Here is a 26,077-nt window from a genome sequence, read left to right as displayed (position 1 = left end):
GATAGCGTCGGCTGCTGGACTTTTTAAAATTTTAAACTTAATTAAAAAAAACTGAAACCCTAAACTAAAATTGTGGCTTCGACATTCCCTAGTTCCCAAAATTGGCTTCTTTCAAATCTTTCTTTCAACGCAAAAATGATGAAAATCAGTCAAGTGGTTGATTCAGAATCGTGAAATAAAAAAAACCTGTTACGTTTTAATATATAAGATAACGTACACATTTTTGTAATATTCCTGGAATTAGTTTGGGTTTTTATTACTCGATACTTAAATTATATAAATAGCCAAAGGCAAGACAACGTCTGCCGGCTTCAGCTAGTTTTTTGATAATCCTATCTCCTCTCTGGCATTATTTAATTCGAAAATGATTATTGCATTATAAAGTGATTTCATACGTTGTAGGCCCACTTATTATGTCTTACAGTATACCCCTTCAATCACCGTTAAAAGATTAAATACACCTATAAAGAGTTATTAAATTGTGAGTGAAAATAGAATGATAAGTATTTGTTATTTAATTAGAAGAAGATTTACCTAAAAATGGGGCCCATTGGCTTCCTTATGGGGCAAGAATAAGTGACCCAATGTCCCCAGTGTCAATAAGCAAACTTTTTTAATTAAAAGAAAACTGCTTTTCGTGGTGGGCCCTCCATAATAGTAGGCTATTTTTAGGACGCATTCATCCCTTAGCCACCTTCCTAAGATAAATAAATTATTACATATGAGTTATGAATTTCAAAATGGAAAAGAGTGTTTCTTCAGCGTGTAGATTCTTAATATAATAATAATACGACATATTATAATAACGAATAATATGACAGATTAAAGTGTTTTCCGTACGTAAATGTGAGTGAGTGTATGTATAATTGAAGTAACATAAATTATGGAAGCAGCCAGATTGGGTAAAATAAAATATGTAAAAACAACAATTCATTTAATTTAAATAACAACCCCTAATTATTCGGTCCACAATGGAATGACATGCCGGGCACGTTATCGGTACTCTTACTTGAGTACCATCTCCATTAATAGAGAATAACTGTTGAGAGACAAATGCCCTCAAACACCAAACACCTACTACAAAACACGGGGTGGCCACAGGGGGTGCAAAGCCTCGTGGGCTGCATAACACCGCAGAAGCGGAGCGGCGCGGCGGTTCGATGACCAGAGCGTCCAGTTTTGCGAGCAAGAGAACAAAGAGTTTGCGTTTCTTGAAACCCAAACAAAGACTGATGTGTTGGGGTGCGAGCTTTCTCTCGGCGGCAGGTAGCTGGTAGCTACAGCCGCGACAAGGGTCGCTGCAGTTGTAGCTAAATAATATCATCGACGCAATTACGGCGGTGGATAGATATTGTTAAAATAAAAATGAATTATAATAATTATCATAGTTCAATGTCCTAATTAAGAGCTTAATTGTTACGCAAAAACCTTATATCAGACAAATGTGCTTTATGGACAGATTTCGCGTTTAAGTCCCTACCACGTGCAACACTTGGTTTTTTTAGCAAATTTTCCTATAGGAAATCAATAGTTTCGTAGCAAACGTATTGACTGTTTACAATAATTAACATATGTTCTTCTTCTCACTTTTAGTTTCTGCCAACAGTGGTTGGAATTTCATAACAGTGTTTGTTTCCCATGTTAATCTTATGGAGAAATACGAAACTTTATAGGACCTCTGGGCCTCACTCTCTAATTATTTCCCTAAGCAGAAGGTTTCCTGCACAACTTCACGTTACGCTCTTTCCAATGATACCAAAAACATGCCAATCGGTTCAGTAGTTTCGGAGGAGTAATTGTCACAAAAAACCTGCTTGCGTATTAAATAAGTAACTAGTGTACCTGTTGCTCGAATTCGAGCAATTGCTAAGTATTACAGGCGTTATTTTAAAATGAACAACACTCATAATTTCTGATGACTAAGATTCAACTCAAAGATTATGGAAATACTCAAGATGTACATAACAGATCGATATAATCAACATTTCTTGTAAATATCTTATCATATTTCAAAATCTGGTCTTGTTTTTTAGTGTTTTCTACAAATAGCCTAACTCATAGCCGCATTAGGTTGTCCATAATAACGATTTTAAATATAAAAAAAAAACATTTTTTCTATTTCCTCTCGTTGGTGGTTTTCTATGACTTTCCTATGTTTCCATAGTTTGCAAATCGGCTCTTTCAATGATTACTAAGAAATGCAGCACAGTCAGTGTTAATTCAGTTTTCTTCTTAGTATATCAATTTATCCAGGCTCTTTTGCTTTTTATATTGTAATAATTACGCCAACCTAAATTCAAATACAGTATTAAATATTTCATTTCAACCAAGTAAGTAAATGTTTGTAGCAAACTGTTAAATTAGCAGACTTATTGACTGTTTACAATATTGACATATGCTCTTCTTCTCACTTTTAATTTCTGACATCAGCTGGAGTTTTATAACAATATTTGTTAATCCCATGTTAATCTTATTGAGAAATACGAAACTTTAAAGGGCTCCAGGGCCTCACTCTCTAATTATTTCCCTAAAAAGAAAGTTTCCTGCACAACTTCACGTTACGCTCTTTCCAATGACACCAAAAACATGTCATTCGGTTCAGTAGTTTCGGAGGAGTAATTGTCACAAAAAACCTGCTTGCGTATTAAATAAGTATAGATAGATAGATATACTGTTATAGTGTCCCTGTTGCTGTTTTCTTTTTAGTATATCAATTCATCCAGGCTCTCTCTCTTTTTTCTATTGTAATATTTGCGCCAACCCAAATTCAAATCTTTATAATTAATACGCTACATTACACTTTGTCGGTTGAACTCCTCCGCCATTTCTTAACCGATTTTATCCATTGACGTCTCATTGGAAAGAGCGTGTCGAGTAGATCTGCAAACTTGCCTTACATTTATGAAAAAGTCCCTTAAGCTCTGCCCCAGTGGCTTTAAAGGTTCCCATGTTTTCCTTATGAAGAACATAATTGTTTACATTTTGATCAGCTGTATAATTTAATTGCTGTTATTTATCTTTCAATTCAACGAAACGCATTGGGTTCATTTACTGATTTTGGCTGAATAGAAATGAAATAAATGTACTACTTTTAGTCCAGTCAATGAATGATCCAAAAGTAGGTGTAGAGTGCATGAGCAGGTAACTAAGCGATTCCTTCAGAAACTTGTTCAGGGGGCTTAGGGTGTTAACATACCAAAAGTCCTGACTCCTAGGTGGTGAGCCAGGGGGTGGAGGGGGGAAAAAGGGGGGGGAAAAGGTACGCATTTTGGGTTTTTTTATTATATCTCGAAAACTATCAACTTTTTGTATACTATAGTAAATTATAAAATTGAAGAAGATTAAATTTTCTACAAGAAAAATATATAATGTGTTTATTTTGGTTCAACAGATTACGAGTTATAACTTATTTAATTGATATCTTATTAAAATACTCCTTCCATAAGAAATGCATGTAAATTAGTATGCGAAATGGGGCGAATCCTATCCGCCCAAAGGAAATATAATTGATATTCTGGAAATCTTGACAAAATTTCCAGTAATTTGACACTTTAATAATGAAATTTTGTCAAAAATTAAAGCGAGGGCGAGCGTTTAAAAATGGGATGATTTAAGGTTTTTTTTTATATTTCCAATAAAAAAACACCAAAACTTGACATTTTGTTACCTTGCCCTCGCCTTAATTTTGGATCAATTTTAATGATTAATGTGTCAAATTACTGGAAATTTTGTCAAGATTTCCAGAATATCATTTATATTTCCTTTGGGCGGATAGGATTCGCCCCATTTCGCATACTAATTTACATGCATTTCTTATGGAAGGAGTATTTTAATAAGATATCAATTAAATAAGTTATAACTCGTAATCTGTTGAACCAAAATAAACACATTATATACTTTTCTTGTAGAAGATTTAATCTTCTTCAATTTTATAATTTACTATAGTATACAAAAAGTTGATAGTTTTCGAGATATAATCAAAAAACCCAAAATGCGTACCTTTTTCCCCCCCTTTTTCCCCCCTCCACCCCCTGGCTCACCACCTAGGAGTCAGGACTTTTGGTATGTTAACACCCTAAGCCCCCTGAACAAGTTTCTGAAGGAATCGCTTAGTTACCTGCTCACGCACTCTACACCTCATTCCTTGACTGGACTATTTAATTTACAATTTAAATAATCGAAAAAGCCTTGGCAATTTGATATATTTTACCTCCTATATAATGAAGAACACCTACAGTGTGAATATTCCCACAAAAAATGAACAAGGATGTTAGTCGAAGTGTTACTATTTTGTAGGAAACACGGACTTAACTTTATGATTATATTGGCAAAGGAAAACAATCTAAGGCTGAATTAAACTGTTACGGCAAGGACATTAAATATATGTTTTATTAAAAGTCAAGAGATTTAAAATAATATGACTACATCCAAAAAACTTTAATAAAACTTTCATTGAAGGATTTGCATTATTCACATTTAAGGGAAACAAAAAACCATCTAAACAATATTAGGCCTTTCAATCCTGCATTTTTTCAGGTAAATTTATCCATTGAGTATACACGTATATAATTGAATATACGTGTACTCAATTACATAACATACGTTATAACAGTAACTAGCCAAATTATTCCCAATTGAAGCAAATACAATTGTGATAGAGAGGTTATGCAGAAAATCAGGCAGTTCTTAAGTAATGTAAACAAAATGTTATCGTTGTAAAAAAATTACAGAAATTTGTAAACGTACTGGCAACAATGGGTAGTACCATGCAGACTACATTATCATTGACGAAGATCAACATGGACAACCTAATGCGGCTATAAGTGGGAAATATTTGTAGAATACACTAAAAAACTAGATCAGCTTTTGAAAAATTATAAAATATTTACAAGAAATGTTGATTATATGGAACTGTTAGGTACGTGATCTATGAGTTGAGTCTTTTAAACTCATCGGAAATTATGACTTTTATTAGGTTTTAAATAAGTTATTTGTTTTTAAACAACTACCGTACTTTACTTCTTCGCAATTGCTCGATTTCGAGCAACATGTACACTTGTAGTAAAATGTTTCATTTCAACCAAGTGTTTGTAGCAAACTGTTAAACTGTCAAACTTCCATTACTATCCAAACTATCCATTATTTCGTAAATTGCCCTTTAAGGTCATAATTCATTTCTAAAGCGAACTTTCCATATACCTACCTAATGTTAAAAATACCTTAGCTGTATTTATTTGTTTGTTATTCTTTCAATTTATTTCCTTATTAAAATAAGTGTGTTTTTTTTTGTATTAGGTACTGTATTCTGTGTTAAAACATGTAGCACATGAAATGGTTGATATCACCTCATTTTTCAGGATTCTCTACGGAGAAAATTTGTTTGAGTAGGTTGGCGTATGTCTCAAATCAAAGAAATAAAATGACTCGACTTAAATTACTTAACACAGGTTATCAGTAAGGCATATAAGGTTTTCTTAAGTTCTCGATTCTGGAAACACTTTGTTGCAGCATGTTACCTCGAATTGAAGCAGATCGTTTAGCATTCATTAGAAGTCATCAGTTAAAACTGAGAGCATAAATACCGGTAATGTAAGTGAGCCTTGACGACGCAAATAGAGATATTTAAAATTAGTTTCTAATAAGTTTTCAAACAACTCTAAGATGTAACTAAAACTATTTGAATTTAAGCTTAATGTTTTTCTTGGCGTTATGTTTCATATGCGGCTCATTGAGCCTCACGGGTTCTCTAGTACAATACAATAATTGAAAATATGATGTCATTTTGAGAAATTTTACAAAACTACAACATAGCAGCGCATAAATAAAATATTATTAAAAGCAACAAAGATTAACAATCCATTGATTAAATGAATGGAAAAGGCGTTCCTGTCATCCCACAATACAGCGGGGTTTGCAAAAGTTATACTAGTTTTTGCAGGCGTTGTTTCGTATGGTACTCAGCCATACATATACAATAAGTGCCGGCTATGTATAACAAGCTTTATTTTTACAATGATTTCCTTGTAAAATCAAATAACTCAATTGTTAATATAAGTGTAGTAAGAAGATTTGTTCACTCATCTATTATTACAATTAATACAATAATAACATTCCCCAAAAATTTAAGTTGCCTTTTTTAAAATAAAACTTATTATGATATCTTCTGGCCAAAAGTTTAATTATCGTTCTGATTTTAAAATATTTATTTAACATTGCAAAGTTTAAAGTAAATTATTCACCTACTATAGGAGGGTTTCGAAAAGGGTAATTAACTTCAAAAAATACAAAAGGATTTTTTTATTCTAAGAAAATAAGCAGAAACCAGATTTATTTATCTTAGTAGCAAAAATGCTATACAAATATATAGCACGGGTTACTTTTGTATTAGTCTTACTCTTATCCCATTTAAATGCTATGATAATGATAGTATCAATAAACAAATGCATATTAGTTATGTAAAGGAGACTTTGTCCTGACCGCACCAGCCTAACAGATGCGTTGGCCACTGGCAACAAGGTCTACCGGCAGCAAACACGACTACATCCCCTTCACCCGTCACGGAACTGGTTCAGCTCGGACATTTCGCACCACCAATCGTAGGTCAGGTTGGTGGTCGTAGACCTTGTTGGCCGCGGACCTTGGCGCGTCCCCGCGTCAGCTCCTGGAGTATGCCAGCCCTGTATTGTCCCCCTACCACCTCTGCGTCTGATCGATAAGTTGGAAGCTGTGCAGAGGAAGGTACATCATAAATGTTTTCTTGTATTGACTCAAAAGCCTCGTATAATATTATTTCCTTCTTTTCCTACACATCAGTGTTTTGTCAGTTATAAAACATCTAAATTAATAGATAATTTGCGTGCTTGCTCTAAACCTCCGCGGTGCGAGCGTTCAGTGGTGTAACGATCCAGCCATCCCATGCGGTGTTGCCACTTCGAACGCCGCAGCCGTGGTTAAAGGCGGTCGTGCAAGGACTCTTGAAGGAAGATATTGTTTCTGAAGTAATTACAAATCAGCCCAACACTTTACATAGTTAGGTAGAATGCTTTTATTAATAAGGTCGGATTATGATGAGCTAACAAAATAATAACTTGCATCTTCTAGTCCACAACAAAGCTATAGCAGGATTTGGGATTTATCCTAAAATACGTTTACTATGTGCTTTGGTGTCATGTTGACATATTTCAGTGAAATTAAAGGAGCCAAAAAAAGACAGGCATAAAAAAGAGCACTATTCATTATTTAATTATTTACTATGAAATTCGTATACAGTACGTGTGACTTGTTTGGATACCTGCCTAATTATGATGTTTTTATTTGTTAATCTTTTATTAACTATAATCATTGGTGTAATGTAAAATGTAACTTTAACGCTGGGCCGTTTGTAAAAGTGATTGGTGGTCTTTGGTTTGTCCAATGTGTCGTCTGCAAGGATCTGTTTGGTTTTCTTCTGTATTGGGTTTGTTTTGTTTTTAGATTGTGGAGTAGATTATGTTGTGTGGCCCAGGCCAGGACAAACTGCCTAGTATTTTGCAAAGAGTTGACTGAAAACTGTCCAGGGACATATTTGTATAGCCACTTTTTAAAACAAATCGTGTTAATAAAATGTATTTTTACGTTTAATTGCAATTTTAATTGTCTAATAAGTTATTATTTCCTAATACCTTTTCTAAGGTTCAAGACTAACATTAGGTAAGTAGCCTAGTTGCAAGTAAAAATATTAGTTAGGTATCCCTAACATTGATTCTTCTAGCCACCAACTAACTTGCATCTTAACAATACGTCTAACTTACATTAGTAAATAGGGTTTAACACTTTGTACTATAGGGTATGTTGCAGCATGTCCTAGCAAATAAAGTAGCACACCAACCTTTTAAAGGATAAAATTATTGTAAACTAAGAGTTAAGTTAATAAATTCTAACCCTTCAGTAAGTTGTTATTAAAATGCCTAATTTCAGTCTTAACTAGCATCTTACAATTCAGTGAGTCTTTGGATTCCAAATTTGAAGTGAAATATATGGTACTGGTTAGTTATGGATGCATCCAGTGTTCGATCATTTGTAAATTGAGATTCCGGAACTGTGACATATTTAATTTGATTTGTACCTATTTATGCCAATATTTTGATCTTTCTGAAAGAGAGGTACCGGAACTCCGTTTGGCCACGTTCCCCCGCAAATCGAGCACTGGATGCATCCACCTTTTACTTGGAGAGAAACTACAACTACAACTGCCGTACTGTTACTTTGGTAGCCTATCATACGGAGACCACTTATTTTAGAGGAATTTTTCAACCGAAGACAAAAAATAACTAGGCCTACATGATTGGAAAGAACATACTTTAATTGACTTACTGTCCAAATTTGACATCATAACGAATAGTGGCCTTTGAGTTCTGCCTCCCAGAAAGGCAGCGATGTCGGCGAAGATTGAATTGAATGCGCCGCCGCCGCTATACCTACTCCGCCAAGTAGGTATACAGCTCGCTGTGGCGGTAATGTTAGGTTGGGTTATCATAATACTTATATGTTTGTAGGACTTTCCTCGTTTCGTTATGATTCAAACGATACCAGATGAGTCATACTTTCGCCCGCCAAATACCCCATATACAGGCAGTGACAGGTGATGCGGACGCTCCTGTCAACAACCTGACCTTGGCCTATTTGGAGGGGATTTGGCGTGTTAAAGTATTACTCATCTGGTATCGTTAGATTCATAACGAAACGAGAAAGTCCTACAAACATATTTATGATAAACCAACCTAACATAACCGCCGCAGCGAGCTGTATAAGGGTGGCATCTGGATAATACCAAAGTACCGCAGTACCTTTCTGTACTAAACTAACAGTATCAGCCACGCCAGACTTGATCAACTTGTTTGTCTCAGTCAGTCAAATTTGCATGGATGTTGGTAGGCCTATGATCCATCCTGTGATATAGTTATGTATGTATCGTATCATCAGTTGGTCAGGTAACCATGACCCATTATATTACAGTACCGGTACAATAATTGTTTGTAAACCTTATTTAACATAAGTTAACTGTTTGTATTTGTTTCAGCTGCAAATCATTTAAAAAGGAATGATGCTGGCTATACCATGTTTACTTCTAGCAGTTGTAGTAGCAGCTCAAGGCGAAGATATACACACTACCAAAGTTTTCATCATGACGATTGGACCATGGTTTTTCAATTGGACTGATACTAAAAGTAAGAGTAATTAATTTAGTTGTTTTTGGAAGTCAAATTTGTTAGCTCATTGCTTTTGGTTAGCTTATTATTGTAAATCCTAACCAGTTTTGTACTAAAGTAAGCCAACTAATGAACACCATCTTATTTTTAAAATCATTTTTTTCAGCCTAAAAGTATGTAAGCAGACTTTGTAGGCAAGTCTTTTTTTGGTTGTATTGGAAATACCTACATTTAACTTACCAATCAAGCCTGATCTCTCTAAATTAGGCCTCCTGACTCGTTTATAGTTCAAAAGAATTACAAAATTTGCTTACTAATTGCATATGTCATCCATCGACTTCTGGTACTATGTGTTCCATATACACAGCAGCCTAGTATTTAGGGCAATGTCGCACCAGCCCAACCATGAACAGTTTAAGGCAGTTAGGCAGGTATAGATAAGATGCAAGTAAAACAGTGTGCACTAGTAAAAATGTGACTGGTCGGACCTTGTCTTTTGGTTAAAACCTATTGAATGTTAAAGCCCAAACTATAAGTCGCGCAATGTTTACCGACTTCACTCCAACCCGCAGAGCTCGCAAGCTCTGACTGATCAAATAGAAAGTGTGTTCTTCCAAGCTGTTTAATACTTTTTGTGACAGAATGTCGCAGTTAAATTTTGACACATAGAGTTTTCTTATGACTATATTTTAAAATCCTCTGTCAATTTATCTTCATATTGGTGTAGCTCCCTCCCCCCCTTAAAATGTAGCAAACTGGCTTCTGTAGACCAGACAGCCAGCATCGGATGCATCCATTATTACTTTCTCTTTTTCTAAACGTACCTACAATACAAAAGCACTACTATTGCCAGGCTTTCAATGTCTTATCTTGACACTGAACAGGTAGGCTATAACATTCCTTGTTGTGGTCATGGTCGTGGATGTGTCACGGTAGAGGTCAGGTTAGTGCGAAATCCCCTAATCACTGCAAAGTAGTGCGGCCCTCCTCTTTTTCCTTGCTAAAACCATCTCGCTAAAAACTTAATAACTAATAATATTTCTGACGACTTAATTTTAGGCTAACGAAAATCTGTTCTCTCTAGTGATTGCACATGAAGTATTTCATAGTTTAAACTTTTAAGTTTTTCAACATATTGTTTCTTGCTCCAGGCTCCCATGTAGGTAACCAGTTCTCTTATCGCCCATCGCTGTTGGACTCTCCTGACCTCCCGTCGTGGATGTTTTACACCTTCAGTGAGAAACACAACCAAGGATTTGTGTATGGAGCCCCACCATCACAGCAGAAAGACCTTCAGGTGAGGCTAGGCCGTTTAGTTTGCTTGGTGCTTATACAATTCTTAAATATTTCCGTTAATTTTACCCAAATTTAGATTTTTACAACCTAAGTTATTGTTTTTCTTTTAATTTTTGAATTCAAGTTATTTTAAGCAAAATTAGAAGACCTGATAAAACAAGTTTGACAGAAACCGCATTCAAAACGACAAATATCTTGGTGCCACCTTCCCCCCTAAGAAGTTTATAACCATGGAAATGATCAATTTTGTGGGACTATAAAAGATCGAGTACTTACTGCATGGGACCCTTGTCCTGGAGACCCAAATTCAAACTCAATCAACCCAATACAAGGGGGAAGGTGAACCTTACAGAGGCATGAGGTTATAAATTATGAATTAACATTATATTTAATCAAAATTAGCACTTTCCCTTAGCCCCCTTGTTTTCTCCTAATCACACCACTGTAAATCACGAATATCAATATATATTGATACTGCCAAGAGTCGGTGGTTTAGCTGCATGTCCACGTATCTACATATCAAGGTTAGGTCTCTTAAATATTGAGAACCATCTCTCTTTTGGAGACTGTAGCCTATTCATTTGTAGATGAAGCCACACGGCAACAAATTAAATCATCACACGATGATTTAATTTGTTATAGGCCTACTTTAATACTTCTCATTGAAATGGCGACCATACGATACTCACTTTTGGATCTTTTGCTAGTGAAAACAAGCGGAGTAGAACCTAAGTACTTTTCACTCTAGACTCATCCCTCAAAAATGAATCTAATGGGTGCTGTTTTAATAAAGGTATACTTAACTTATAGTTAAACTAGGTTACTATTACAAGAACCCAGTGTTATATCTTTAAATTTGTTTACAGATAGAGGTGGTGGGGCTGAACAGGAAAAACTATGAAGCTAAACGAAGAGTAATCAAGATGAATGTTCTTGAGAAAGATGGTAAATTTAATTGTAATTTAATTTATAAATCATAAAAATGATACAGCTGGGAATAGTCTTATATTTTAGAGAACAGTGTCATTTTGTTTATTTTAACTTTATATGAAAGTTATTTGCCACTAGTATAGCTGTTCCCACAAAACAATGCCTCCACGTGAATTTGTACTAATATTCTCTAAGTTCCAGGACTAGTTAATCAAGTCCCTGATTAAAAAAGGTGTTCTCATCACTATCGCCAAATACGGAAGAAAATTATACAATCAAGTTCTTAGAGGCCCAGCAACAGCAGATTCACTGGAAAAATTCATTTTTTTAATTATTAGGAAGCTGCTCTATGTTCTTTTTTCACTTGAAATTTAAAAGTTGTTATTCAAATAGTTCACCTTATTAGTAAGCTTTTCGGTTGTAAAAACATCTAAAACTTTAAAGAAGCAAAACACATAATCCTGTTGTAGAGCCAGCTCTCTACGAGGTCCATCTGAAGGTAGACAAGTTGAACGTAGAAGACATGTTGGAGTCGGAAAGATACAATCGGTTGTTGGACGTGTTCCGTCGCACGCTGTGGCCTGACAGTCAGGACGACTTGTACATAACCTTCCTCGCCTCAGCGGTCCATCTGGGCGCAAGACTGCCTCTCAACCCAACTGATGGTGAAGGGTGAGTAAAAATTATATGTGATTATCCACGCCATTGTCCTGTTATTACGCTTTTTTGTAATGAAAATGTTCTAAACCTTGTTACTGCCACTATTTTTAATATCTGTCGTGTTGTCAGTATTGTGATGCACATCGGTAGCAGAGCCCCGTTCTCACAGACACTCCTAGATCTACAGAAAGAGGTCAGTCCATTGCAGTCCAAAGGTCAAACTAACTGTCCAGACTTCAAACACACCTCTGTGGAACGCTTCTTCAAGCAGTACAACTTCTCTTTGGATTGGTGTGCTTTCTCCCTGGTGAGGATATTATTTGTCTATAGAACATATTTTGCAACAATCAAACTTTTAACAGAATAATAGTTTAAAAGTCGGTGTCTTTTTTTTGGTTAAGTTTTTTGTTGGTTTCTGAAAAGGTTTGTGATGTCACCTCAGTATGAACCATAAGGCTCAGCCCCAAAGCGAAATTCCGGGTGACAGTGTGGGAACAAGACAGTGTGAATGTCGGAGAACAAGAGTCTGCAGATCCTTTAAATTCTCTTTTTCCAGTTAAAACAAAATTTACAAAGTAAACAATATAAGTTCAATTTTTTTATATTTATTCTTGGTTGAATAATTTAAAATTACTCTTAAATACTTATTTTAGTTTGTTGAAACACACTACAGTAGACCCCCCCTTAACCGACCCTAATGGGACCGGACCTAGGTCGGATAGTTCAAAAGGTTGGATAAAACGGGCAATCCCTAAAATCATAACATAATGAAGTACTATTCATTTAGAATTATATAATCATTATTTTGAAGTCATACTTGCATTATTTATAAAATAAACTACTCTTATCTCCTTTTTCATATTGATAGAAATGTCACAAATAAACACAAAACACGGTTAAGTCAAATAGGCCTACTTTCAGTGAATATATTATAATACTAGGCAAGAGTCAATAAAATCCCTATTTTAATAACTTTACTACTGTAGTGTATTAATTAATGCTTTCCAAATACATCGTAATACAGTACAGAACCTTTTGTCGTCATTAAAGATACAAGCGACAATTTTCTTACAAGACAGGACGTTTATTTATGACCACTCACTCCGTTTGAGGCACAAAAACTATCTTGACCTTGGAGTTGTTAACCCCCTTTCCCTGCCTTCCTTACAAGTTGCATTGTTTGTTTACTCCAGCGATGAGATAATCAGTTCTCAAAATCGTAACGCACTTTATGATGTTATAAATTTGCCGCACAGATAACATATCTGATCAGATGTGCTCAAGCTACGAGCGATGATGACAAACTGACAATAGGCTATGCTATATTTTTTGTGATCAACACAAAATAACTTATTGTTAGTCATATCCTGTGGAGATAAGCGTATGGTTCAGTTCACATCGCCCAGCGTGGGAGCGGAAATGCCGAGATTCCTAGAAAGCGGCGGTTAAACCGAGCTGCTCTCAAAGCAAGGTCGGTTAAAACAAACTGTATTATTTTACGATCAAAGGCGGATAATCCGATTATCGGTTAATACGAGGTCGGTTAAGAGGGGGTCTACTGTACTCAGACACTGAATGATTTCTCTGCTATCTTTTGCCTTCTTTGTACAATAAACTATTCAACCAATTATCACTGTTGTAGAGTTTTAAACCATCAAACACACAAGAAAGTCCAGACAGAAACCCCGAGACAGCTGACACATCACAACAATGGCAACCTGTTAGTCAGCAAGAGTTGCCAACCCGAAACTACCACTCGGAGCTTGCAGTCACATTGATATTGCCACTGTTCTGCTTCATCGTGTTGGCCGCACTGCTAACATTCATCCTATGCTTCCAGCAAGACACTGTGTGAGTAATTCATTACAGTTGATTATTATTCACATTTAGCCTACTATGCATAGTAATAATCATGCATAATAATTTACTTGCATGCATTTATTATGCAAGTAATTGTCAATAATTATGGTGACAATTGTATATTTTAGCTGAAAGTGCTAAGCTAGTTAGTCACTTTGTGTACTTAAAGAATTTGAGTTTATAGTTGTTAACTTAACTCAATATAACCTAACACAAAGCTTTAATGACCTGTTTTAATCTATAAATGAATTGATAGTGCCCAGTACAAGCACTTTCAATTTAGTTTGTCCAAAAACGTTAAAAGTAAAAAGCCTTTTGTATCGCTTTATCTAATTGTGCACAATATAACAATTGCAGTATGATTTCATAGATTTTTTAGGCTACAAATTGTGTTCATTTGTTTAGTTACTAGGTAGAAACCTTTTAACCATCTAAGCAGCTCAAAACCCAGTTTTTACAATGAAATAGTGCCTGGACCATTGAAGTAATTAAGTTAAAGTTTAATCGTGCATGTGCTTCATTCCAACGGTTTGTAGTTGCAATTGCTAGAGCCTTGAGTAAATCATCAGGTCTAATTATACTGATCATCAACATCAGGAGAATGCTGTATGTTCTGTTGAAGTTAGGGTTGTGCTCGTGAAAAGAGATAGGATAACTCATCTAAATTAGAGATAGAAAAAATGTAGGCACATTAAACAGACAGATAACTTGACCATATACTGTAGAATAGATGACATGGATTACCTGAAAACATGATTGACTACCTTTTGTTGGTTGCAAGGAGTTGAAGTTTTTTGACCAAAAGCCGTATGTACTGATAAGTTCAAAACAGCTGTAGTAACTTCAACTAAACAAGACCGTTTGACTGTAGCACATGTAATAGTAGTTTACGCAACGATTGCGTTAAGTTAGTCTTTACGATACGAGTGGAAAATTTAAGGCACGAGCCTTGGCGAGTGCCTTAAAAACTTCTACGAGTGTCGTAAAGACTATTAACGCGAGTTGCGTACACTACTTTACCTACGACAGTTTTTTAATTACTAACTATCTGGTTTTTAATTACTAAAAATCACTACTCATTACTTCTTAGAGAGGTTATGTTTTCGTTTATTGTCAGTGCCAATGAAAGGAAAGTGATGTGACTTATTGTATAATCAGCTGATTTACTGTAATTACGTGTTTGTAAAACTTAGTTAAAAAAATACGTTACCTTTTTCAGGGAATGTGTTCTGCTAGCAACATTCTTACCATAAATACTGCATCAGGTACAATTAGGAAAATTTTGCATTTTGTTTTTGACAACTGAAAGATTATAGTGAAACTGTTAATTTACAGTTAGATCTCAGCATCGAATATTATAGAATATTATAAACAGTTTGTTCTCTCATTTCCATCTCGTCAACTTCACTTTCACTAACTGACATTATTAAAATCAGTTTTCCTTTAACTTCCACAAACTTAGGTTAAGAATACGCGAGTATCAACAGGAACAAGTCAGATCAACAATTAAATTGGTCAACTGATCAGCTGATCAGCTGATTAGTTGACGTTCGAAGCATTACAATTTTAATTCTTTTCTCTCGATACTTGAACCTCATTGGTCCGTTACCTGTGTTGATATGAGAAAAACTATGCTGATATGAAATGAAACTATGCTGATATGAAAGTAAACAGCTGTTAAGTGAAACTTTTCAATTCTAAGAACTGAACTGAAATGGCTACTTTAAAAAACGGTCGTAGGTAAAATAAATTTTCTTAACACCCAAGCTCTAGGGAGAGGCAAGGCAATCTAGACTACTTTAAAAACTTGGATGAATAAATCTTTTCAGTTTTGGACCTAAATCTCCAAATCACTGTACACTGTACAGTGTTTTTGCAAATTCAAAATTACATACTGTTAATTCTATTTTTAAATACTCGTCAATGTTATTTATAATTTCAATCATCAGATTTGTAAAAAAATATTTTAAATTCCCTTAACTTTCTTTGACACTCACTGTCGAATAAACATAAGCATGTATCTCAGTTAAATGTTTATATTAAATTATTTAACTTGTAAAGCAGTAGTGCAATTTCATTTAGCTAGACTATTAATTTACTGCTTTTTACTTACTACCTAACCAATGTTGATTGTATAGTTAGTTTCCAAATTAATATTCCAGGATACAGAATGCATCAGCTGCCATCATAAACTCCATATCTGTAATGTTTGAAGGTCTTGTAAGGTATGTTGCTGAGTTTGTAGAGTTGGCAAACATTCTCTCTTATCGCTAGTGTGACTTGAGTGGTGTGGTGTGTGGAATCGTATAGACACAACCAAAACATACAACAATTTATCTTAAATTTGCTCCTTGATGTTGATAGTTTTTACATTGCATGAACATAAAACCGTTTTATCACAGTGATTTAACAATCATGTCATAGATGTTGGGACACACTTTTGTGCCACGACTCTGACATCATCAACTGGTAGACAAAATATTCTAGTCAGAATCGTCACACAGCTTAAGGGCTTAAGGGCTCTACCCCTGCCATTGCGTCCCACGCAAGGATCTGGGGCAACAGTGTTCCCGAAGGCTACGTTTCACGTAGAATCAAAGTTAGGGTTTCATTTTAATGAGGATTAAATTATCTAAAATATGGTGGTTGCAATATGTTTACTATTGTACCATAAGCCTGAAAATCTTCCTTTGAATGTAGACAAAAAATTACAATTTTTAACTGCTGTAACTTTTTATAGAATCGTTACTTTAAAATTCTGAAACCAGGATCACATAGGTTGTTCCTTGTTCTTTAAAACCCCGTTTATTGTTTTTCGCTAGCATGTATAGGTAGCTTAAAAAGGCAGTTGCCGTGGACCTCTGCAACTAGCAAATTTAAATCCGTAACGTACCGAACCTACCGAACACAACATCGTACTGAGAAATCCGAGCTGAGGTGCTCCACACACATTGACACAGGACTATTTTTATAGGTTATGTCAATTTATGTATTTTATATCTTGCATCATATTTATTTCAACATAATATGTTCCTATTGAATAAAAAATCTGTGTCCTTCTATACTAATGTAAAAAAAGCAAAACAGAACTTGTGTGCAATCCCTATTAAACTAACCCCTGCTGTCAACTTCCACCCAAGCTCGACAACGTTTATTTAAGGTGGGCCTCTCCCGCCAGCTAAACCACACATTAGTAAGCTAATATAAATTGCACATGTAAGAGATTTGTACCTGCGCAAGTAGAAATACCTTAATGCTACACTCGTCAGTGCAACACCTTAATTGAGCTACAATGCCACTTTTGGCCAATCGTTAAGTACATCCACTGCCTGACAGAACATGATTAAAAGCCAATGATCCGGTAAGTAGCTATAGCTACTAGCTAGAGATGGTAACTTTAATGTGGCTTAAAGACGAATTCCAGGCAACATCTTTTGCAGGATATCCATAATTTCTTTTCACCTCAATTTTCTGTTGAATACAGCAATTACATGGACTTGCTGCAACTGTCAGCATCGTGCCGAGGTTTGCCATCAAGTTACAGCAGGGAATGTGTTTCAATATTATTTCTTTACATGGTGATCCTTGTTTGGTTCCGTTTGACAAACTTTGATTTTTCCTCATACTGTTGAGCCCCAATCATCCAATCTTCATTTATTTGACCGTATATATTACCGTACCTGACAATCCCTGCGAATGATTGAACACTGCAAAATGATTTGCTATTTCAATGTGATATACATCTTGCTGTTTTCGAAAGGAAGGGGCCAGGTTTGTCAATTGTTTGCTCTTCATAATGATAACTTCAAACTAGAAAAAGTTTGTGAATTTATGTTTTAAAACAAACTTAAAACAAAACATTGAATGGGTTTTACAACAGAGAAAAAATTACTAATTATTAATTATTAAATTCACATTTTAAATTTTTAACACACTTAAAATATGTTACAATTCTTTTGTCATCCGGCCTTTAAACTTATCCGATAATGCCAAAGCCAATTAATTTTGATTGGATAATTGGGACTCTACTGTACCTAACAAAAACTCCAAACTTTTATTTTGGATTGTATTGAGTTTTTGGATTTGAAAACTATGTAATTACTTGTGGTGATGCTGAAACTTCCTCTTGATTTTGAAGAATACCTCGTATTGGTTCTTCCATCTTTTATGTTTACGTTTAAGTAAAATAGAAACTAAAAAAATACGGTAATGTTTAAACAATTTTTTTCAAAATCACTTTTTTAGTAGATCTTAAGGAATACACTCTATTACTTTTTTTATCTTATTCGTTTATCCTGTCCTCAACACCTCAACCTATTTTGTGTCGCTTATGGTTATTTTCTTTTACTAATGTAACCGCATTATTAATGGCTCAGCTATAAATCATTAATGATGTGTAGGAAGCGCAACGAGGACACTCCCCAGTCACTTCTTGTCCAGTATGAAGCTGTCCATCGAGCCTCCAATACCCTCCGATCTTTGTCCAACCAGCGAGACTCTAGTCCGAGGTATGTCTCACAAATATAAAAACTGAGTTTTAGCAGACCAAAGATTTATATTTTTCTGAGTAAAACTGTTACCCAAAGTTCCTCAATCAGTTATTATAATCAACAGTTGTAATCGGTACATATGAAATCATCAGTATGTCAAAAAGTAATTATATTTTCTGTGGTAGTACTTGAAAATCAGGTAATTTGATCTTTTCCCAGTATGTTTAACATCAATGATGTCCACAAAAGAGAGAATTAGTTTTGATAATGAATCGACAAAAGGAAAATATAAGGCTCGATATAGAAACCTCTGTTATCCTATTCACAATTCAACAAAACTCGAGAAGTGTGTTAAATATACACTAAAGTGAGCACAATCTGTACACAAAATTTCCCTAACTTTCTAGTGATTTGTCTAAGCATAGAAAACACTGTGCAGGTGTTTAAGGCCACCTCCTATCTCACTTCACCCCATGCACATATTTTATATGTTTAACCACTTTACCCTATTAACATCCACCTACTGGTGATGGAATTCAACCAATGGTGGGATCTGGTTAGATTAGTAATGGCTGAAGTAAGGAACACTTGATCTTATATGTAAGTAAACTATAATGACTGGAGCTCGATGCAGATCTTAATTTAAGGATTCCACTTGTAGGCCTATTATTATTGCAATAACAAAAATCTAATTTTTCTAGGTCGTCATCAGAAAGAGGTGGTCTGCGACCTAATCCACCTCCGTACACCGGAATTCATCATTCGTAAGTATCTAATCCAATTACTATTGCATTTAACATATTTTGTGCTATTGTTTTTTGAGAAATAAACTTCTTGTTAACTTCTCATTGACAGAGAAAACGGAAAAGCAATAGGATTATTTAGGAGAAAAAAAGGAGAAACATTATACAGTTACAGAGTAATCCTGTAAAATTTAGCAAACACTTGTAACCAATTACACAGTAATCACTTATTGTAATTTCAATACAAAATTTTAAATTGTATGTACATATACATAAAATTTGAAGTTTTAATTTTAAAAATACTCACAAATGTTTTTTATAACACTTTTCCTTTATTATGTTGATTCTAAATTTCTAATATTCTACTGTAGAACCCCACTAATCCGTCATCTACAGGAAAGGGACCTTGGCCGGAAGTCCAGACTATCCGAGGAGCAGCATGTTCAGGATCATGCCGCCATTGTGTGAGAAATGTTTCTGTTACCTCTGAATATATTCAGGAGTTTGATGTAATTGCAGATAACAACAATAAAGTTTTTGTGATCACGGGAGACAATAATAATGTCCCCGCGAGTTCGGGAGATTTACAATATTTTGCTGCGATTGCCGAAGACGATAATGATTGAATTTTCCATGGTTGCAGGGAGGATTTCTCTAGTATTTTTTTGGGACCACTGTAGAGATGATAAAGTTTATGTTCCCAGGTTTGATGGCACAGTTGAATTATACAAGGAGTCGGACTAGCCGAGGTCGGATTAGCAGGGTTTTATTGTATTACAATATATAATCAATTAAATTTAGTATTAATAGTGATAATCTTACTGTTTACTTAATGCACAATCAGTGGTGTAGTGGGGCTGAAAAACATGGGAACTGTGTTTCCACTTTGCTTTTCCTAAGAATGATGTCCATATAAAAGATAATCCGATTTTTGGCGAACAAATTCTTCAGTCACAAAATCTTTAACGTCTCCTGCGGTCGCAGAAAGATCTAGATAATTTCTGTGGTCCGGTAAATTCATAAACATCTCTTACAATCATGATGAAATCGTGAACAAGGCATTGTCGTGTCCTGCAGTCCGAGAGTCATCATCCTCGTCTGCTACAATAGTGGCCAGGTTACAAAAATCTACCGTGATTAAGGTGCAATCATGATCATCTACTGCGGTCATAACGAGATCTTGATCGTCTCCTATGAACGAGCAAAATCAAAAATGTCTCTTGGAGTTAAATCACAAACATTTCTCCCACAAACACGGCAAAATCATGAAGGTATCCTGTAAATTTAGAAAAAAATTGCTTAATCGTTGGGGAAATCATTAACTTCTCTTGTGGTGCGGCAAAAGCTTTAGCGTCTCCCGTGATTGCTTTGTTATCATGAACATCGCGTTTAAATCGTATACATCTCCGATGTTAGTCAGTTTTCAGAAAACGATAAGGATCCTTCCAACGCTGGAAAATCTACAACTACACCACTGTGCAAACTATTTCTTACCCCCCCCCCCTCTTTGAATCCAGGTTTATATGTTTAAGTTGGATAAAAGACAAGATCAGATAGTGCTGAGCAAATACAAATAAATTAATGATGCTCATAGTGCTAAGTGGGTCAGGATCACTTGTTGAGTTAAAGAGTCCAATTTACATGTCCGCCTGTGATTAATTTTTCTGTTGTCTAAAAAAATTAACTTAGTGTAAAATAATAAACCTAATTTAATTTACTTTGTTCCAGAAACAGAGAGGAGTACCTTGATGATGATGATGCCAAGACATGGTATTGTTAGATACTACAGATAGATTTGTCTTACTGCAAACAGTAGAATGTAGCTTGATATCTCCAGCTTTGACTTCCAAAGTTGGTCTAAGGTGTAGTACAATGTACTTGCAGCAATTTACATTTCTTTAAATCCAAACAAAAGAAGATCTCCCTTTCATAATTTAAATCCACAGCACTAAGTCCAGTTTCCTTAATCCAATGAAGACTCGGCTATCCAGCCAGAGTAATAAAGACAAAAGGTAATCTTTGACTGTACAATTCATAGTGTAAGACTCCACACCATAGCTACATGACCGATAAAATGTCTTGCACATTTAACTTTACAGTAGTTACATCTAGCTCCTAGAATGTAAATATGATTGAGCTGTGACCACTTCATTTCTTGGAATGGGAGAAATTGCTGTGAGATTCTATATTCAAATTAAAAGTATTTATTTGACAAGAGTTAACATATCCCCATAAGTAATACGCAGTTAATGTTTAAAAGGTGCAATTATTTAACCTAAAAGATTTAAAGTAATAATAGTAGTTAAAAAGTAGTGTAAAAAGTAAGGTTATTAGTCTTGTTTACACACGTTTATTTGCAATAGGATATTCAATGTCATGTATAACTCTTTATATGACTTTATAGGTTGATAGTTTAATGACAAAATAGTTTATACTTTTGTGCTAGTTTATTTTCTTATAGTAATCAGTCATTGAAATACATATGATAATGAAAGGAAAAAAACAGTGGGCAGTGAAAATATAACAAAACTTTAGCATTTCAATGATTTTAAAAGTAAAAAAAGATCCTATGGCTAGGGAAATTATTTCTTTCCATATAATCATTAAATCTAAATACTGATTAAAATAACTACAGCTCCATCATTATTTTACAACACTGACACTATCAAATGTAGTTTAAGTCTTTAGAAAAAAATCCATGATAATAAATGCACTAATATAAGGTCAAGTTATATGTTTAACTTCATTACTATACTACAACTTACTTATCTAAACTACAAAGAGTTAAATCTAGTCTTTTTTTGTAAATTTTAATTTATTTAAGATGGTAAGTGAACTGTAATACTAGTTTCATCATTTCTAGTCATTCAAAATATGCTCATTTTATTGAATGAACTATTCAATTTATTATTTTATAATTTATTTATAGTTTTATTTATAATTTATAATTATTTGCATTAATTAATAGTAGTCCTACAGATTGATGTATAGCCTACTATAAATAGACAATATTTAGTCAAATGGGTTTTTTTATGAAATATTTATAAAATCAGAGAGATAAGTTTAAGTTTTTGTTATTATAGGTTGTATTATACCAGTTATATTTAAGACCAAAAAGTAGTGTAATGACATTGACTATAAGATAACAAAAAAACATCCTCCAAATTTAAACTGTCCCTACTTTTTTTTTTACTGTTAGTTTTAACCTGGAATGGTGCTGTCTGTTAATTTGTTTCAGTTTTACTATCACAATAACACAACAGCACTTGTTCGTTGCGTTTGTACGCAATCAAGACAATATTCAAAATAAAAAAACTTTTGTGAAACTATTGTTTTTTTTTTTGTTTTTTTATACCCTTACCAGTTTATATTAGAACTATTAATAACTATATTGTATTTTATTTTTCCTCAATAAAGAAGCATTTAATTTTTTTTTTACTATTGAATATTTCTGAAATTGTAAACTGCTCCCTAAATTTGAATGGATAATGACTAGTAAGACTAGGTACATTCAAGGTATAACTAGTCTTAAAACTTGCTTCATCTCTAAACACTATCCTCAAAACACACACCCTGGTGTAACTAAATCGTTAAAATAGATCAAGCCTGAATATCTAAATACAATTTAAAACAACCATGTGTTATCATGACAAGGGGATGCTTAATTTTGATATCTTTAGTCAATGGTGATAGTTTAAATGTTGAAATGTGAACTATGTGTAATACTAGTGAATAAATTAAATATTTAGTCAATTAATCAATGAAAAATGTAGCTTATCCAGTGCAGCTCCAGAGGGTAGGCCAGGTAGGCCCGGGACTACCAAAAATTGTATTAGATACGGTATTTTAAAATTATAAATAAATAAAGACATTTAATTACTGTATATGTAAATAAAGGGAAAGCATTAAAACTGACTATTTTGCATCTACATTTTTAAATTCCCCCCTTTTTGCAGGGAAGCCCCTCAAACGTCTCATACCCTGATCTAACTCCTTCTTGATCCTTGTCATGTCTACTCAAAAAATTATTCCTGAAGCCGCCCTGAGCTTATCTATGCAATTACATATCAATGAGTATTTTTATTCACCAATAAGATCTCTTTACGATTTTACATGCTTCCGTAAGTGATTACAAGTTTTTGGCTTTGAGTGTGTTAAGCTAGTAATATACAGCATTATCAATAGTTTTAAATTATCACAATTGGGTACCACATTCATAGAATAAGTTGTTTATGTACAGTGTGATCAATATTTTATGACGGTCAAAGAATATTGGACTTTTTGGATTGTGTTCATACATTTATCACACAATTATCAATATCTCCAGACAGTATTTGAATATTAAGTTTGTAAGCTACCATATTCATAGATTGAGTTCAATTTTTATACTCATTAATTTGAGAAACAAAACTGAGTAATTTGTTTCTAGACATACAAATTAAATTAATTTGTTTTTACTTTTTAAAATTAATATTGTATTGTTGATGTTTTACCATTGTTTGTTTATTGTTTGGTCAGTAGTGTTAGCAGTTGTACCAAATAAATGTTTTGTTTTTGTTTTTAATTGTTGTTTGAATTCAATCCAATATAAAAGAAGTAATCATACAGGATGTATTTTTTAAACGCAACCCAAATCAAAAACTGAGGGACACGGACACATTTTAAGGACTAAACAAGATTTATGTTGGTATCCGTGTATTCTTTACTACATTGCTGATTAGCTGATATACATTATTGCTCAGGTATCTAAAAGGTTTAGCGTTATAGGAAATGTATAAGACTCAACATGGTGTTTTTCTAAGCAAAGGATTAAAAGAATACTTTAAAAGTAAATCATTGGTTCTATGCCAATAATGGTTTGAAGTTAAGATTCCAGGTGTGATTCTAGTAACTTATCTAATAAATCAATTATTAGTGACATGTACCCAATAGTAAGGAAACCGGAAGCGTAGTAAAAAATGAAGACCTACAATACATTCTATTTGAGCTTGTCAAAACATCATTATTAGTCTTATAAATAAATTCCTAATAACAATAAACCTCAAAGATATGCAACAATGCATATCAGCTGATCGGCAACGAAGTAAAGAAGACAGGGATACCAAGATATAAGCTTGTTTTGTCGAAAAAGTGCCTCACAGTCACAGTACTTGTAATAATATTTGTGTTGCGTTTGAAAAGAAAACACCCTGTATTATTACATATTTCAGGTTATCCTGCGTGTGAGGTATTCCTATGCATCATTTACTTGCTTAATGTTATGTGACAATGAGGTCGTATGGTGATGGCTGCTACAGTAGTTCCAAAAGTTGTTTATTAGGTTGATCTTATTTTGTGTAAAAGTTACAATCAAGTAGAAAACCAGGGGTTTCCTTGTAAAAAAATCTTTTAACTTATAACTCAATGTGAGTGTTTCATTAAAGAAGGTTTAAAGTCTAAATTAGGATTTAGACTCTGATAACTCTGCTATCAGTCACACTACCAACTGAGCCACTGACTACAAAATATTTCTTACCTAAACTATTACAGCCACAAAATTTAAACTGGTGGATCACGCAAAGTGTTTAGTACGATTTTCTTTCGCTCATTGAAAAATAAAGGAATTAAAAGATTATTTTAAATATTTGCCATCTCATATCTCAAGATAATTCTGGATTTAGATAACAAATTTACACAGCATTGTGTTTTCCAATGGTTTAAAGAATATCCCTGCTATAGGTCTCTTACTCTTAGATCTCTTTTTTTCAGAAGATATAAATATTACATTAATAAAAAAAATATAGAGGCATTTTTCTTTCTGATGAAATCAAAAGACAATTTGAATTTATGTCCAAGAAAAACTTCTTCGAACATAAGTCGAGAGGGATAAGAAGTTGTGAGGGACCAAAAAACTACAGCCATTTTACTCTCCCAAATAATGTCTTGGTAACACAATTTTTTTTGTAGTTTTTTGCTATTTAAGACCAGCTGAGCCTAAATCTATCTAATCCTATCTAAGGCCCAGGATCGTATATCTTTATCAGGATCGTAATGACGTAAATCTTCCAGTGCTCACCAAGATGGCGAAAAAATACATATCACTATAGGGTTCTTTGGAAAAACCTGAGGGGAAATACACCACTTTTACTTTATCCCCTATACCTATACCATAGTATGTGGAGAAAGTTTTTTTTTTATCAAAATTTTCGAGTTTGAGTGGAGTTATCCGTTTTGGGTCCCTCTGTACCCAAAAAAGTGGTTTTTGAAGTGATGTCTGTGTGTGGATGTGTATAGAGAGAAAAGCTACAGACCACACACCTGTGGTCGGATATTGATGAAATTTGGTCTATAGGTACTAATCCATAATATCTCCCAGGCTCTTTTAACATGTTTTTAAATTTTGATTTTAATGGTAATTTTCCCATAGAACCCATAAATAACCGAAAAATCAAGCTTTCTCGAAAATGGCCTGAACAATTATGATAAAATCTTTGTATATTATAGCCCCTTGAATTCTGAACAAAATGGTACAACTCCCATAGATGTAGAAATTACGGTTCAAAACTTATTGTAACCTATGTTATTTTCCCATAAAGTAATGGGAAATCAGATTTTTTCTAAAATCTGGTTTTGATTAACATTAGTATGTTATGGTCCTTATAATTCTAAACAAAATAGTGCAACGGTATTGCTGTAAAAATTGCGGTTCAAAAGTTATTGCTACTTTTGTGATTTTTCCTACAAAATATCATAGTTACCCCTACCGCTTACCGATGATAAAGGTTGTTGACAAGCTTATGGGAGAAAGTATTTGTCAGATTGCTGATTATAAAATATTATTGTGTGTGTTAGTGTCTCTGTCTCACAGAAGAGGACTCATATTTGTTTCTCTATGGCGACACCGGAGTGACCAACACATGTGGTTTGTTAT

At 34.1% G+C, this 26,077-nt stretch overlaps 1 protein-coding gene across 2 annotated transcripts; it reads left to right on the top strand.

The window, feature by feature from the left end:
* The first annotated feature begins 7,499 nt into the window (after positions 1–7,499).
* On the top strand, positions 7,500–21,412 carry LOC128983143 (epsilon-sarcoglycan-like). Of its 2 annotated transcripts, XM_054402316.1 has the most exons (11): positions 7,500–7,689; positions 9,059–9,206; positions 10,340–10,485; positions 11,351–11,429; positions 11,885–12,086; positions 12,204–12,381; positions 13,717–13,925; positions 16,097–16,159; positions 18,335–18,442; positions 19,126–19,188; positions 20,896–21,412. In XM_054402316.1, exons 2-11 carry the CDS (start codon positions 9,080–9,082, stop codon positions 20,945–20,947), a joined length of 1,227 nt encoding a protein of 408 aa, XP_054258291.1. In that variant the 5' UTR covers positions 7,500–7,689; positions 9,059–9,079; the 3' UTR covers positions 20,948–21,412. The 2 variants fall into 2 exon arrangements, with proteins under 2 accessions (XP_054258291.1, XP_054258292.1); XM_054402317.1 differs by lacking the exon at positions 16,097–16,159 and having other exon boundaries at positions 20,896–21,406.
* The last annotated feature ends 4,665 nt before the right edge of the window (positions 21,413–26,077 follow it).

This window comes from Macrosteles quadrilineatus, unplaced genomic scaffold, assembly GCF_028750875.1.
Source record: "Macrosteles quadrilineatus isolate MER2022 unplaced genomic scaffold, UCM_ALF_1.0 Scaffold_1__1_contigs__length_201487025, whole genome shotgun sequence".
In the NCBI taxonomy this organism is placed as follows: domain Eukaryota; kingdom Metazoa; phylum Arthropoda; class Insecta; order Hemiptera; family Cicadellidae; genus Macrosteles; species Macrosteles quadrilineatus.
The sequence above is the reverse complement of the archived record's forward strand: the minus strand, read 5'-3'. Positions and strand labels throughout refer to the sequence as shown.

What these genes read in the sequence shown, in the direction of transcription:
- LOC128983143 (XM_054402316.1), top strand. Translation starts at nt 9,080, where the DNA reads ATGATGCTGGCTATACCATGTTTACTTCTAGCAGTTGTAGTAGCAGCT. An exon ending in AACCCAACTGATGGTGAAGG is followed by an intron (nt 12,087 to 12,203) that starts GTGAGTAAAAAT and finishes TCGTGTTGTCAG; the next exon opens with TATTGTGATGCACATCGGTA. An exon ending in CAGCGAGACTCTAGTCCGAG is followed by an intron (nt 18,443 to 19,125) that starts GTATGTCTCACA and finishes TAATTTTTCTAG; the next exon opens with GTCGTCATCAGAAAGAGGTG.